Raw genomic sequence first — 12,944 nt, 5'->3', positions numbered from 1 at the left:
CTCATGGATTTCATGTCTATACAAAGGGGTAATTAGGTACCTTTTTAGTATGCGACGGTGAGAGTATTTATAGCTTAACTTAATAGAGACATAAAAGTACAAATGATAAGCCACTAGATTGATATTCCTACAGTTTTGTTTTAATTAAAAAGAAATACATAGACGGGCTAGAACATGTAGATAACATCCGACATCAATCGATGTACTCTAGGACACTGGATTACCTCCTTTATGTTGGTTGTAGAATCAGCTAGTGGGAGACGTCAAATGGTAGCGTACACCATTTCTAAACAAGCCTAAACATGTCCAAAACTCAAAAAAAAAAGGTCTTTTTTTTGCTATGCGTCTTGCTCGTCTCTGGCCCTCTCTTTTCTAAGTGTCTTGCCCCTAGGCCCAAAGCTCACCATTTACGTCTTTCACCTTTGACAACTATGCCCAATATAGTAAACATCTATTACTCGTGTTGAACTAAAGTCACTCAAAAGGTTTTTTTGTTCGTCTAAATTACAAAGTATCTCAACTTTCATCAGGTGTCCCATTCTAGAGAATTATTTTTTTAGATGTTTTTAACTTTTTTTAAAAGTAGGTGAGATGAAGGAATCATATATGAATCCAAATTATTGTTTAGTAATTATTTTTTTTTTTAAATTGACTTGAGGTAGAAAGTAATAGTAAAGGAAAAAAAACTCATGCTTTTTTATAGTAAAGGAACATTTTTAATAGTAATATCAGGTTTAAAAAAAAGTAATAGTAATATCAGGTCTAAAAAAGTAATAGTAATATCATGTTTAAAAAACTACTAAAAGCTAGTGGTAAAAAAGTAATAGTAATATGAGGTTTAAACTTTGATAAAAAGCATGTTTAGAAGTTTGTTACGGTACCAATATGGTACCTACACCTAATATAGCTTACGATACCAAAATAGTATTTACTCGCTTTTGACATGATGGTCCCCTCATGTTATGCATTTGGTAAATATCAAAATCGACCAAATAGATTTTGACTTGCATTGTAGGAAACGGGTTTGTAGTGTAGGAAATGGATCGGTTTATGAATGCTAAAAAACATTTTAGATGTCGCTGGTATATCAAAATTTACGAACTTATCATGTTGTGTCGTTAGTCAAATGACTCAAGGTGTACCGGATTTTTTATGATTTAAATGTATTAACTGACTAACTTAATTAAAAAATATTTGAAAAAAAATCATATATAAGTTTAGATATATGATATTTATGTTTGTACATTGCTGTCAAGTACAAGGATTACCTTTACATATGGTTATTTTAAGATGTTTATCTAGTATGATTGTTTTTTTGTAATATCATTTGGATTCATCCATAAGATCATTTGGTTTTCAGGAGTATTTTATGTTTAATCAAACTATAAGTAATGTTTTTTAACTTAATTCTAAGTTATAAAAATAGCAATGTAACGTGGCAAATGGGTAAAGCTAATATGTTAATAGTTTGTGAAAACATTAAAGGGTATCTTCTTTTTTTTTTGAGCATCAAACATAAGAATCGCCGGATACTCCGTACGCGACACCCATTGGCCGAAAGGTAGCCCGCGGCAACCCAACCTGCACGCACGGAGCCCCTAGCCCACCATGCCACCAGTTCCGGGGAAAACCCGACCCTGCACCCACCCGAAAGCACGACAATGCCGAGCCGGTAAAACCCGGGTGGATCGGGAATCGAACTCGAGACCTTTCGGTCAAGAGTCTTCCTTCATTTCCATAACCACTGAGCCAAAGCCCAGGTTTATTAAAGGGTATCTTCTACTTATTGTGTTTCAAAGAAAAAACGAGTGTTTGTTTATTTTATCTGTTTTCGTAGTTTAGATTGGGCGAAATGGTCAGCCTTCGATTTGTAATGTTATGGTTGTTGTGGTTGTGTTTTGGCCCGTTCCTAGCGGCTTGCTAGGGGCGTTTTCTAATGAAATTTGTCGTTCCAAAAATAATTTGTTTTTGTAACAAGACCATCAAATTTGTTTGCCTAGAAACATAGTTTTGGAGAATACACCGGATGCAACTACATGTCATATGGCCCTCATTCCATGCAAAGGTCAAGCTGGAAGAAGGAGCGGCACCACTAGGGGTGTAAACAAGCCCAGAGACTCGAAAGCTACTTGGGATCGGCTCGGTTGAAAGCTCCAAAGAGTCCAAGCACGAGCTCGAGCCTGAAATACAACTCGTTTAGTTATCGAGCCTGAGCTCGAGCCTGAAATACAAAGCTCGTTTAGGCTCGAGTAGCGGAATGCTTGGGCCCGGCCCGACTCGTTTATACTCTAGGCACTACCAAAAGAGAAGGTAGGCACTACTAGGGGTGCAAACGAGAGCCCGAGCTCGGCCAGGCTCGAGCTCGAGCTCGATTAACTTATGAGAGCTCGGGCTCGAGCTCGGCTTGATTCGAGCTTTGTTTTCAAAGCTCGAGCTAGGCTCGTTTGTATTTTATCAAGCTCGAGCTCGGCTCGGGCTCGACTCGTTTATTATCTATTAATTAGTATATTAAATAAAAATAATATAAATAATAGACTTTTTAGGCTTGCGAGCTCGATAAGTAAAGCTCGAGCTCGGGCTCGTTTACTAAATAAGCTTATTTTTAGGTTCGAGGTCGGCTTGTAAACAAGTTTAAATAAGCTCGGCTCGACTCGGCTCGTTTACACTAAGGCTCGATAAGGCTCGACGAGCCTAACGAGCTTCACATGTGAGGCTCGAGCTCGGGCTCGATAAACAAACGAGCTTTGTTTTGAGTCTCAAGCTCGGCTCGGGCTTGATAAGGCTCGGCTTGTTTCGAGCTTTTTCTCGAGCCGATCTCGAGTAGCTCGCGAGCTGCTCGGCTCGTTTGCACCCCTAGGCACTACCAAAAGAGAAGGAACAAAGACAATAGCCTTTCAAATTCTTGTACCGTTCAAAGTTATACGTCGCTCGCGCGACAACAGTCAACACCTTGCCACCAGTCGACCATAGGCCTCCACCCTCCGGCCACAACCTTAGCCCACCGGCGCACCACCACAACTATTACAGTATATCATTCTACTATTTTAATACTATATTTTTAATTTTTGTTATGTAACGTATCACCGTTTAAAAAATAGTTTATGTAATTTATTAGGCTTAAGGGCCTTTTTTTCAGCTCGTACAAGACACTTAAATCCACAAGGACAGCTCTGGGTTTGTGTATCAAGTATTAACAACTGATTAAGAGTCGCATATACACAAATAAGCATTATCTATGTCAAAGAAAAGAATGGAAACAAATCAATGAATCATATACTTTCACTAAACACTCCCTATTCGAGAACATGTCTCAATTTTCGATTTGCCAACCACACTCAAAGACCAAGTGTTATGTCATAACTTTTATAAAATGTGTAAGAAATTGTCACAAGGATGAGTTTCTACGTATTTTATAGCCTCGAAATATACAAATTTATATACTTCCATTGAGCACTCAACTATTTGAGAAGTTGTCTTAACCTTCCATTCAGCAACCATACTCAAAAGAATTTAAAAAGATTTCTCAATTAAGTGATTAACTTGATGCTTTCTAAGACGTTAATCTCACTTATATTCTTAAGAAAGTTTCTTCTAAATGAGTTTGTCACAGCTACAAATGGATCCATTTCAATGCACAGGAAATGCATAACTGCAAAAGAACGGTGGACTGTTGCTTCAGTCACTTTTGGCCTTAGCTTTTGCTTTCCTATGGATCACACCTAACAGTACTTAACACTAGATCAAAGATTCAAGAATGCAAGAAAAGATGCGACGTTGTTACTTGTTAGCATTAACATATAGTATACACTATTAAACGCCCAATTGTATTCATGAGTGAGACGAGGTCATAAATCATCTAGAACTGTAAAGACCTAAAACCTATGAACACAAACGAAACACCATCATAAACATACAAACATATAACATAAATTTGCTACGGAAGTCTCCTAAAAACTCATTCATAGATATGAAGTATTGGCTTCCATCAAAGAATGAGAAAACAAGCGACAGTTTCGGGTTCTTTAGACAACACAAACTCATAACTTGAATGCTGAAACATAATAGAATTGATCTGCATTCCAACATAAACTTAAATCTTGAAACTAACAAAAACAGAGCATCATTTTGCATGAAATAAGCTTCAATCCCAAATTTCAATTCTTGAAATCAATCTCCCCAAACACTACCTAAATGCAGATTTTAAAAACTCATATATACAAGATTAACTAAGCATCAAATTCATCTCAAAACAACACAGATCGGAGCCACAAAAACATACAGAAATAAGTATAAATCTCGTAATCCATAACAACCGATTTCAAATTTATATCAAACTCATCTTCAATAACCTATTTAATAACAAAATCCCAATTCGATTTTGGTCATTATAACCCTAATTGCAATCAAATCCCCAGGGGTTTTCAACAAAACAATATTCAAACCTCCTTCAATTAACCAAAAACAAAATATAGGGTTATTAAATTGTTACTTGAAAGCATCATCGTCGTCGTCTTTCTTCTTGGGTTTGCGATAATTCTCTTCATAGTGTTTGGCAATAACGAGACCGGTCTTGTAAAGCTTGTGAATGTTGGGAACATCGTAGTTCTGAGCAACGTAGATCCCACAAACTGTTCCGATCATGAACGAGAAGCTGCTTTTAATGATACCCATGGTGGATTTTTGAACCAAATCGTCGACTTTTGGATCGGATTGAAATAGGTTTGATTCGGAAGAAGATCGTGATCTTGGTTTCGGGGATTTTTCTTGCAGATGAGGCAACAATTTGCGTATTGTTGGTATGTGTTTTGGGTTAGTGGATGTTTCGCGATGAATGCGAGCGAAACGCTTTTGCCCTAACTTGTTTTCAATGTAAACCAGAATTTTGACCCGTGTCGCGTGACGGCTATATTGCGTTTGTGATTTTCTTATTTGCGTAACGATGATGACATTAATGTCATTAAACGTAGATAAAAAAGAGTATATCTCAGACATTTGCGGTGTAAAATCGTAAAAGTAATTTAAACAGTGTTATAAAGTCGTAAAAAGTAAATTAGACATTAACGTGGTATCGTATTTGTTCAACGTAAAAGTAAGACATCATTTGTAAATGACTTTAACGTGTCAATATAAAATTGAGGTTGCTATAGTAATTGTATTAAGGAACATTATATTTATCAATTACAAATATTTAGTTAAATAATTCAAAAAATAACACTTATAATCTAGTGGTATAGTTGTATGGTATTGGCTCACCACAAAAGTGACGTTAGTTCAATAATTTGCAAATAAAAATATTTAAAAAACATTTTATTCTGAATACGCCAACATCTTCATCAAAGGCTTAGCGTGTCCGCTGTTTCAAACGTTTAGGAGCAGTTTGAACGTTTGTCAACCGCCCGCTCTAACCGCGGGGTACTATTAGCGTATATATTCTGTCCATTATTGTATCAGTATTATATATGGTTATATTAAAAAAAAAAGTATTATATATGGCTAGGTGATTAGATTTCCTTTTAACTAGGATTGTGACCCGTCGCAATGCGGCGGGTATATTCTTTAGTTATAACTAAGTCGATTTAGGACATGCACGTTATGTTAAACCTGTCAAACGGGGAAAAAACAGACGATGTAAAAACGTTCACCCACACACGCACGTTGCGTCATGTTAACTCGCAAAATTTAGAACGAAACGTAAAAACGTTAAACCAAAGACGCACGTTGCGATGTGTTAAGTGACAAAATTTAGAACCAATCATAAAGCGAAAAATTTGCGGAAAATGAAAACTATAAAGGATCAAAGTTGAAAGTAAAAAAAAGTTATGAGGATAGATTGCAAAAGATAAAAAGTTTTGGGTTAAAAGTAAAAAAAAACAAATAGTTTTGGGTTAAAAGTAATTTATGAAATACTTTTGGGTAAAAAGTAAAAAAAATCAATTTTTTTTGGAAAACCCCCAAAGCCAACGTTACGACAACCATACGCATAACCATTTTTTCTTTGAAAAACCCCCAAAGCACACCCCGAGTTGCAGCGGGGCGTAAAACGGTGTCAAATAGTACTAATGTCACACAACCGTCATCGAACACTAACACTGACTCGACCTAGGATATGCGTGTTGAGACGAACCTGTCAAACATGGAAAAATAGAGGTAAAAACGTTGAACCACACATGCACGTTGCGTCGTATTAACTCGAAAAATTTAGACCTATACGTAAAACAAAAATTTGTGAAAGATGAAAAGTATAAGTGACAAAAGTTGTGAAGTTAAATTGTAAATAATGAAAAGTTTTGGGTTAAAGTTAAAAAACAAAGTATGTAGGGTTAAAATTACAAAAGGTAAAAACTTTTGGGTTAAAAGTAAAAAATCAATTTGTTATTTTTTTTTTTTTTTTGACAAATACCCAAAGAACAATGTATAACTCATGATACAGATATAACTTGCTAATTTATATATGGAATAATTGGCTAGTGTGTTTCATGGTGTATATATAGATTGTACAGTACTCTCTTTTGTATCATTCTTTACACTCAATTGCTTTTATATAGATACAGATATATCTATTTTTTCTGATATTATTTAACAAAGAATCACTTTCTTAGATAAGAAAAAATCAAAATAAGTTATCAACATTTTCTGATTTTGCCTCTTTATGCTTTTTTTAGTTTAGTTTATTACTTTTCTCTTTATCTACAACGTCTTCTTCACACTTTCCATTTCTCATTATATTTATTAAAGAAAACAATATATTTAATTATTTATTAAAGATAAAAAAATTAAAAAATGCTTATTAAGGAAACAAAAGCACTTTATTTCTTTGTATCCTTTCTTAAACGAGCATGGGCTATGCGTACAAGTAAACCTATATGTCTTGCACGAAACAGAATTAATCAAGACTTACAAGTTACAATCAAGCCATAAACATCATTATTGGTTCTTAGGTCTCGATGCTCCATTATTAATGTCATTCCAATTTCCATGCCATATTGAATTAACTCCACACATAATTTTCAACATAGATCTAGACCCCCTTTAACTTTACCCATTCGAATTTTCATTTTTCAATGATGATAGGATAGGAGTGTCCAAAAAGTAAAAGATAAGAATATAAACTTATATATACACAACCCCTTGTCTCAACACAATTAAGCTAATTCTCTTTCTCTTCCAAATCTAGCTAATGGGGTTGCACATACTCTTAGGGTTTTCTAAGCTTAATGGTGCTCCATTTGTGGCCACCTTGGCATGGCCATTCTTCCTAAAAGTGTTATTGAGTTTCAAACCATTTAAAAATGTTATCATGTCCATGGTGCAAGATTCCAGGCTGTTTGTGTTTCAGTTGAACCAGATAATTGGGTCCGAGGGTGGGTTAAGGTTCGCTATCGGTCTGAGAAGATGGGGGCGGGTTGTCCGGTTAGTGCATGAACGGTTACCTAATGTTAGCCGCTCGACGCCATTCTCCAACTATGATCAAAGCTTGCAGGCTCTCTCGATTGTAGCCTTCTAATGGCACGTACTAGCTTCATTCATTTTTCCTGATGTTTTATCTCACTTATAATTATAAGTTAATTAATAGAATATTTTTTATCATAAGTTTATGTTTTGTTTATATGCTTTTTTAACATGAAACTATGAAAGAGAACAAAGTTTGTCCCTCTTCCCAATGCAAAAGGTGAGTGTGTGTGACACTCGAATGTTGTTTCGTAAAAGTAACGCCAATAAAATCTTCCGTTCAAAAGATAAAAAGAAAAAAAAAATATTTTAAGCAAAGATAATAGCTAATCACAAGGATAATTAATTAATTACATGTATATTGATCACATAACGAGTAGCTTTACAATCAAGGCCGGTTCTGAGAATTCATGTACCATGTTCGAGCTTGAAAAAACGTGTCCTTAGGCCTTAACGAAATTAGGTATTGGGCTCGTTAAAGGTTTAAACCTAATGGCAATGGGCTCTCGTTAAAGGTTTAAACCTAATTGCAATAGGCTAATAACTAATCTAAACTATAAAAATAGTTTTGTAAGTGGGCCAATGTTGGTATTTGTATGAGTATACCCTATTAATTTATTTATTTTTACATTTACATATCGGATTTTTTTAAATAACGTGCCCTTCGAGGTATCGGACCATGGCTGGTGGTCCCCCCGCCACCCTAAGGGCCGACCATGTTTATAATGATTTAACTTTTGTCTATAGAATGTGTGTAGTGGAGGCACCAAAGACTCCACATCACACCCAACTGGCGCCAAACGCAGCTGGCCATCCGTCAACTTGGGCCGCGTAAGGTACTCTCCACCATTGCAATGACTGGCGTGAGAGGAGAAGTAGCGGGACCAAGAGGTCTCTCAACCAATCACATTTTGTTATCTTTAATTTAATTTTTAGTTAAACCACTACACTCATGTGAATTTGTGAACTTTTTACTTTTTTAGTGATTTGACAGTAGATGTGTACAAAAAAAAAAAAAAAAAAAAAAAAAAAAAAACTGTTTGAGGCTGCTAAACCAGTTTGTTGATGGTAAAAAACCGCTATGGGCCACACGGGTCTGGCCCCGACCTAGCCCAATAGGTTATGTCTAGTTCGAGATCTCATATGCACAAACCGGTTTGAGCCCGAACCAGATCGAGGATCTAAGAAAGATGCATGAAAAAATAGGCTGTTTTGGGTCGAATCGGTTTTGAGATCGATCCAGATCGGTTTGAGCTGGTTGAGTTTTTCAACCCTAAAATCAGTTCTCAACCCGCACTGATTTGGGCCCAGCTGGTTTGAGTCCAATAAAAAATAAACCGATCTGCTTTGGGTCCAAACTAGATTTTGTACGCCTTTACATGGCAGTGACATCTGAACTTTTTAGTTATTCCACTGCACTCGATCTTAGTGACCAACATATCGTTTCTATAATATAAGTTTTTTAACAATTCATTCATCGTTACAATCATATTTTTAAAATTTTAATTAAATATTATATTTCATAAAATATTTCATTATTTAATAAACTATTTATGTTTATTATAGTATTACTATTACTTAATTAAAAATAAGCTTTACGTACATTCATTCTTATCACCATCTTTACCCACACGGAGAACACACATCAACCACAAATGTGTGTAACTTAAGACCATGCGTAGTGGTAAGGGTGAATAATGCCCCTACCCTTTGGCGTTTTCTGTCATGTGGCAGTACAGTTAGCAAGAGACATTATTGGGCGTTTTTCTAAAACGGGTGTAGTGGGGATGTGTGCATTATGTTAAAGGGTGTAAAGAATTAAATAAAAATAAAAAACCAACAAAAAAAAGCTATTGGACTAAAAAAGGAAGATTAAATGTTATTGGCCAACTCGCGAAAAAAAAAAAAACAAGCCAAACACGCCCAGGGGTGGATCCCCGGCATGATTTGGCGTTTTCGGGCACAAAAAAACGCCCCAAATGGAGCCACTACGGGTGGTCTAAGGACGTTAAATACGTCAATTACATGCTAAACAATATAATATGTCAAGTTTTAATTATGCAGGACGTTAAATTGCCTTATTGAGATGTTAAACAATATCACCCGCGAGATGTATAATCTATAGTTAATAAGATCTTCAAGAAGCTGATTAACATTTGAACCAATATAATACATGAAATTTACCGCAAGACTTACAATATATAGGACGTTAATTAGGTTAATAACATGTTTAACAACATAACCCTTGAGCTATCATAACTGTCATGTAACCTATAAATCAACCATTAAGTATATCAACATAAAAAACAAAATATCCTGCATAACCGCTATAAGATACATATCACAAGTATCTTACCCGTCTCACACTTACGCCTTAGATACTACTCTATTAGAGTATTAGGTGTACCAAAGGGCTTGTAGCCTAGTGGTACTAGGTGTTGGAAATGTGTACCTCCCCATTAAGTCCTATAGTGGACAAAAAGGTGTAGCTTTAACCCATATATCGTGAGATACCCCACTCGAGAACATGTAATGTTCGAGAGAATCAAGTGTAGCTTCTACTTTAAGTTGTGTAGTTAGATATATAAAAGTGTTCGACAACTGTTTTAACCATAGCTAATATTGTGAAGTGACATACAAATGGTAAACTTCAGGCAAAAACAACATTATTCCCATCCTTTCTTCACATTATGCAGCAGTTTCCCTGAGAATCAAGCATTTCTGGTGATCTGCAATAAAAAAACTTAATAAAGTAACCAAAACTATATATGCAATGCCAATATTGGAAAGAGACTTATTCCAGCAATGATCTCTGTTCCAAGAATCATGTACACTTTGAACTTTTTGGGTCAAATTTCTTACCTTTTTTGTGTCCAAGATGATCTGTTTTTCTTCATGAAACTAAAATTAGAGTTTTGGGTTTTGCAATGCTTGCTTTATAGTTCAACTCAATTGTCAAACTCTTCGAATATTAAAAAAAAAAATTATCTCAGTTTTGTATTAGAATATTAATCAGTTTGACCTCAAAAGTCAGCCTATAAGAATTTCAATACTCTTGCCAGGTTAATAGTATGACATACGAATTACACGACGAATACCTTACGCATAAAACTTAAAATGGCCTTTTTACCCAATACGTTCATACATTTTGTTGTATGTGTCGCCTAGAGTCAAAACTGGAAGTAGAAGTCAAACTTAACATAATTCTCATTCTGAACATTGAAAGATGGAGAAAAGAGCACTTACAGCTGGTTAAAAGTTGATGTATCAAAATCAGGAGCAAGCTCTTTCACAATATCATTTGGCGGTTGACCACATTCTTGCATTTTTTGCATGAGCTCAGCGATTTTTCCAAAATTACCAGGCTCGGTCTCATAAACCATGTTTAATTCCTTTATGAGTTGATGCTGACGAAAATAACGGTCGTATTCTATTTTATTTAGTTTAGATTCATTGTCTTGTAACCATTTCGGATATTTTTCTTCAATTTCCTTCATGGGTTCATGAAGAACTTGTTTTGACAGAAGCTGTTGCATCATCGTCTCCATCATAGACTCCAGTTCCTGGAGAGGGGGAAATGAAGTGTATTTTAGTACCTCTCGATTCCAAACAATTAAAACTTAATACCCCCCCCCCCCCCTCTCCCTCCTCATGTCCCGTTTAAATTGAAAATTCCCATGTGATGGTGTGTGTCCAATCGGGCTCAATGTTTGGGCTTAGGCCTGTATGAGGTCTGGCCCATTGGGCCCAACCCAGCCCACATTGTCTCCTATACAAAGGGGGATCACGGATCACCAATGCGACTAGACCACAAAGCCTTTGGCAGATGAACAATAAACATGTAATCAAGCAAAAAAATCACAATTGAACCAAACCATGGAACAAGGTTTACCTGAGAGCTTGTAAGTTCCTCGAACTGTTTGACCCAATCCTCCAACATTGCATCATCATCACCACCACCTGCTATAGACTCCAACCCCTTAACAGTCTCCCTAGTTTGCTCCCTTAGCTTATTCAGGGTCTCGGAAACATGCGACTCCTTTTGCTTTCCTTCCTTCTTACTTCTCAAAACAGGTAATCCCAATCCTAACCCTTTAGGTAAACAAGATCCCTCTGCTTTCTTAACTCCATCATCTCTGCTTTATCACCCACCACATAACATGAAAGTTGAAACCATATGAAAAGGCTTCAAAATAATATTCGATGTGCGGTTTAAAAACGATTATTGCAGTTTCCAGTATCCAGGTACCTATCGACTTATGATCATATGTTTTTTTTTTTGGGGTGGGGTGGGGTGGGGTGGGGGGGGGGGGGTCAAATTACTACATTTTATCAATAATCAAGCATTAAACCATTCATCACAATAACTTCAATGTTTATCAACTATGTGCATGCATGTGGGAATTCTATTCTATTTTGAATTAAAAATAAATGAGAAGTTACAAAACCTTTGAGCAGAGGAGGCAAGATTAAGAGTTTGGAAATCATCCAAAGCACCTAATACATACAATTAAACAATTATAGTCATATGCACAAAATAATAACAAAAATCATGTGAAATAATATAGTGGACTTACTGTCAAGAAGTTGGTCTAAATCGTCTGAATGGTTGGTGGTCTGAGCCATGATCTTCTCTTCTCTCTAGGAATCGTTTCTCTCTCCTAATAAACAAATTCTATGTTGTCGGAGAATCTTTGTATAATTCAAGGAATCGGCTACGTGACGTCGCTAGACGAGTGGACGGAGAGTTCGAAGAGGAACCGAGCATCTGGACTATGGTTATGATCGTCGTTCCTTATTATTATTGTGAAAAAAGAATAGCAAGCAAATTGCCCAATGATTTAGGAATGAGAGGTTATTTAGTATTTCTTTAGTCCTTTTCTACTTTATCTTTTCTTTTTTCTACAGCCTTTATTTTATACATAAGTTTTAAGTGATATTAAGTATTTATATTATCTGAAATTTTCTGAAAAAAAATGTGTTCTAAAACTTGACCACGTAATTATATAATACTATAATTATGTGTAGTGAATTAAAATCTTTAGCCTTAAATATAGTGAACTTTGTTGATTGAATTATACTATATATTATACAATATATAATTGAGGAAGGTAATCAGGGAGTCTCAATTTGAATTGAGAAGACGGAGAACACTACGACCCCCGTCCATGCTACATTATTATTTGAATACCTCATCACCTTTATGATTTCGTCGCCCCACCAACGAGTCTCCTTAGCAATATTGCCATTCCCCTCCCCTTCTTGGTACCCTCCTTATAAGGCTTTATTAGTGATAGTAATGAATCCAAGAAATAAAGAACAGATACAGTTTAATAGCAATATAATTGAAACAACAAATACAAATTAATTAATTTAGTGATGCCAAAATGAAAAAAAAAAAAAAGGTTACCAACTACTGCAAGTACTTTTTTTTTGTTGTTGCAAATGATTAATATGTTATATTAGGTTACAGTTACGTTACAGAGGTATTAATT

The 12,944-nt window shown here is 35.6% G+C and overlaps 2 protein-coding genes across 2 annotated transcripts; both read right to left on the bottom strand.

Annotated features, from left to right (window-relative positions):
* Positions 1-4,215: 4,215 nt before the first annotated feature.
* LOC110864289 lies at positions 4,216-4,872 on the bottom strand. The gene has a single exon (XM_022113331.2). The coding sequence runs from the start codon at positions 4,669-4,671 to the stop codon at positions 4,486-4,488; it is 186 nt and encodes a 61-aa protein (XP_021969023.1). The 5' UTR covers positions 4,672-4,872; the 3' UTR covers positions 4,216-4,485.
* A 5,112-nt stretch (positions 4,873-9,984) lies between these two features.
* On the bottom strand, positions 9,985-12,299 carry LOC110864290 (peroxisome biogenesis protein 19-2). The gene is made up of 5 exons (XM_022113332.2): positions 12,027-12,299; positions 11,898-11,946; positions 11,342-11,585; positions 10,696-11,012; positions 9,985-10,178 (listed from the first exon to the last, which is right to left on the bottom strand). The coding sequence occupies exons 1-5, from the start codon at positions 12,073-12,075 to the stop codon at positions 10,133-10,135; spliced, it is 705 nt and encodes a 234-aa protein (XP_021969024.1). The 5' UTR covers positions 12,076-12,299; the 3' UTR covers positions 9,985-10,132.
* Positions 12,300-12,944: the final 645 nt, after the last annotated feature.

This window comes from Helianthus annuus, chromosome 6 (genome assembly GCF_002127325.2).
Source record: "Helianthus annuus cultivar XRQ/B chromosome 6, HanXRQr2.0-SUNRISE, whole genome shotgun sequence".
Classification (NCBI taxonomy): Eukaryota; Viridiplantae; Streptophyta; class Magnoliopsida; order Asterales; family Asteraceae; genus Helianthus; species Helianthus annuus.
This window is presented reverse-complemented; position numbering and strand designations above follow the sequence as displayed.

What these genes read in the sequence shown, in the direction of transcription:
- LOC110864290 (XM_022113332.2), bottom strand. Translation starts at nt 12,075, where the DNA reads ATGGCTCAGACCACCAACCATTCAGACGATTTAGACCAACTTCTTGAC. An exon ending in CTTGCCTCCTCTGCTCAAAG is followed by an intron (nt 11,586 to 11,897) that starts GTTTTGTAACTT and finishes GTGATAAAGCAG; the next exon opens with AGATGATGGAGTTAAGAAAG. An exon ending in ACATCAACTTTTAACCAGCT is followed by an intron (nt 10,179 to 10,695) that starts GTAAGTGCTCTT and finishes TTTTTATTGCAG; the next exon opens with ATCACCAGAAATGCTTGATT.
- LOC110864289 (XM_022113331.2), bottom strand. Translation starts at nt 4,671, where the DNA reads ATGGGTATCATTAAAAGCAGCTTCTCGTTCATGATCGGAACAGTTTGT.